The 2,754-nt window shown below is 42.3% G+C and overlaps 1 protein-coding gene across 1 annotated transcript; it reads right to left on the bottom strand.

Annotated features, from left to right (window-relative positions):
- Window positions 1–219: 219 nt before the first annotated feature.
- On the bottom strand, window positions 220–1,752 carry LOC125591561. The gene has a single exon (XM_048765979.1). It carries the CDS (start codon window positions 1,180–1,182, stop codon window positions 505–507), a length of 678 nt encoding a protein of 225 aa, XP_048621936.1. The 5' UTR covers window positions 1,183–1,752; the 3' UTR covers window positions 220–504.
- Between the last annotated feature and the right edge of the window lie 1,002 nt (window positions 1,753–2,754).

Genomic DNA, 2,754 nt, shown 5'->3' with positions numbered 1-2,754 from the left:
GTGTTTAGTTCACAAGAATGGAAAAAGAAGAAGGGTAAATCGATTTTGGGAGCATTAAGAGCTTCAAATTGGTTGTTCATGGTGGTTGTGGTATTGATGACAATGACAATCTTGTAATTACTTGAAGATGATGAGGGTGAGAGAGTAAAAATGTCATTTTCGAAAAAAAAAAAAAAAAAAATTGATGGCATTTTCGTAAATTATATGAACTTGTGGGGTGAATAGGGCAAAACCAATTAAAAAAAAAAAAAGGTTAGTTTTGTGTTTGACTTTAAGTTATAGGTCAGCAAAAAAACCCTAAAATATTCATATGAATAACTTGAAGCATTTGTTTAGTTCCAAAAACTACTTCTACACAAAGTCACCTAAAATAAAGGAGATCACTTGCATAATCTAACACCAAACTCGAATCCTAGCTTGAAGCTTCTTTCATGGAGAACACGAAGTCACGAAGTGCTTCAAGTTATCATACTTGTCTGTTGTCCAGACAAAACATTAATGTTCTTACTTAACTGAAGGGTGATCTGCCTTCGGTTTCTTGAGTTGATATGAATTGGTGGATGCAGGACTCAGACTTGGTTTCTGATCTCGATTCGCGGAGAACTCAACGTCCGACTTCGCCTTCTCGTCGAGCTTGATGACGTCATCCAGAGCCTCGCGCGCTCTCTTCTTCGCTACGGCAGCGTCTTTTCCTTTCCGCTCAGCTTCGCATTTAGCGAAGCTGACGGCCTTGTTCATGGAAGAGGCAGAGATCTTGGCCGCGCATAAGAACGCTCCCGAGAGGGATTTATCGACGCAGCGGACGCCGTTGGCGTCGATGATAGGGCGGAAGAAGGAGAAGGAGTCAGGGTCACGGCAAGGAGGACAGCGGTAAGGAGTGGAGTTTGCGTCGTCGCCGGCGCAGTGGATGTGCGTGTAGGAGCCGCAGTCGGAGCAGGAGACGCGGTGAGAGTGGTGCGGCGGGGAGGAATCGTAGAAGGCTAAGCAGGACGGGCGAAACGACGTCGGGTGTTTGCGTAGGAGGCAGTGCGTGCAGTAGAAGCGGATGATGCAACGGAAACGAGCCGAGTGTGTGACCCAGGAGTCTCGGCTGCCGTAGCCTTCGCATGTATCCGGGGAATTTCCCGGTGAAGTGTCCGAATCCGAAGCTGACGTCACCGAAGTCGACGACGGAAGATTCATTGTGTGTGTCTGTCTCCGGTTTTGAGAAAATTAGGGCTTATTCAAAAAATATTAATCTATTTACTAAAGGCGTTGTTAATGGGCTCTATTTAATGAGCCGGTGAATATGGCCCAATGAGCAATGCTACATTTGAAATTTTTTTTTTTATATAGAGATTGTTTTCCTCTTTGTTACACAAGAGTTGACTTTACATTATATGAATTAAGATGTCTGATTATAACAATTGTCAAAATTGACAACAAATCTCTATAACTCATGTATATAAGTTAACTGCTACGTTTAGTTTGGTCTATTTTTAGTTTTAGATTATTGTGAATTTCACTTTGTATATATGGTAATATTTTACTTTGCACACGCTACCATTTTCCTCACAACCAAGATATCACATTTAGCTTCGCACGTTCGTAGTGCCAACAACAGTAAGATTGAAGAACTACACTATCAATTTTACACGGTAGAAGGTAAAGAATACTAATGTCAGTTTGATTTTGCTTCTGATCCAACCTCATATATTAAATTCACAAACAAAGTTAACTGGATATGGTTTATAGTTGGGATTGATTTGTTTTTTGGACAGTCCAAGGAAGTAGGGACATCCAAACTCGCGTGTCAAACTTTTTTCCATTTGACAAGGTTCACATACTACAGGCAAATTATTCTTATTTAGCACAGTTGCTTTACTACTAGAGAGGTGTTGGAAAACTTTGGAGCTTGCATGACCAAGTCGATGATGCCAGGTAAAGTCATCAGCTCCTTGTTGTCGGTTTGAGTTGAACGTCTTGTACTCTTGATTCTCCAACAAGTAAAAGGCCATTACGCCTTGGTCCTTGGGTCAGCACCTTCATTGTTTGAATATCCATGATGCAAACCTTCTTAGCATCAAAGAACACACCACATGGATAATCCTCACATAATTTAGACACAGATAGCAGAGATTTCTGTACAGAAGGACAAACCAATATTTCATTAAGGGGAATACTACTTGTGCTAACCGAGAGATTGGCTGATCCGACATGAGTGATTGGAGCATGATTACATCCAGCCACCATGATTGACTCAAGACCATGATACTCAGTAGCATTTTGAAGTCCAGTAGTTGCAGAGGTAATGTGAGCTGACGCCCCTGAATCCGGAATCCACTCATGACCAGAAAGATCTGACAACTGAAGTGCTGCTAACGCCTGAGGAACATCATTAGGTTGATAGTTGTTGTCAAATCTGTTCCAACACTTCAGAGCAGTGTGACCCACTCTACCACAAATTTGACACACAGGACGTGCATTTGCACCACCAAAAGACTCATTTTGCTGATGAAATCCACGACCTCTTGAAGAGAAACCACCTCTGCCACGGTTTGAACCCCCTCTGTTGTAGGAACCTCGACCTCTGTTTGGCTGATAACCAGTCTGATACCCTTGATAAGCTTGTTGAACTTGTGTGGTGAAAGCCATTTGAGGATTAACGTCAGTAGTTGCATACGCTTGAAGACGAGAGTCAAAACCTTGAACGTCAAATAGCACATCAGAGAACGTTGGAGTAGGAAGTCTGGACATTGAACTCTGAACAACCGT

Source organism: Brassica napus, chromosome C8, assembly GCF_020379485.1.
Source record: "Brassica napus cultivar Da-Ae chromosome C8, Da-Ae, whole genome shotgun sequence".
Lineage (NCBI taxonomy): Eukaryota > Viridiplantae > Streptophyta > Magnoliopsida > Brassicales > Brassicaceae > Brassica > Brassica napus.
Note: the sequence above shows the minus strand (reverse complement) of the source record. Positions and strands in the feature narration are given on the sequence as shown.

Bases quoted from the DNA above. Each gene is read 5' to 3' on its own strand.
- LOC125591561 (XM_048765979.1), bottom strand. From the start codon at position 1,182: ATGAATCTTCCGTCGTCGACTTCGGTGACGTCAGCTTCGGATTCGGAC.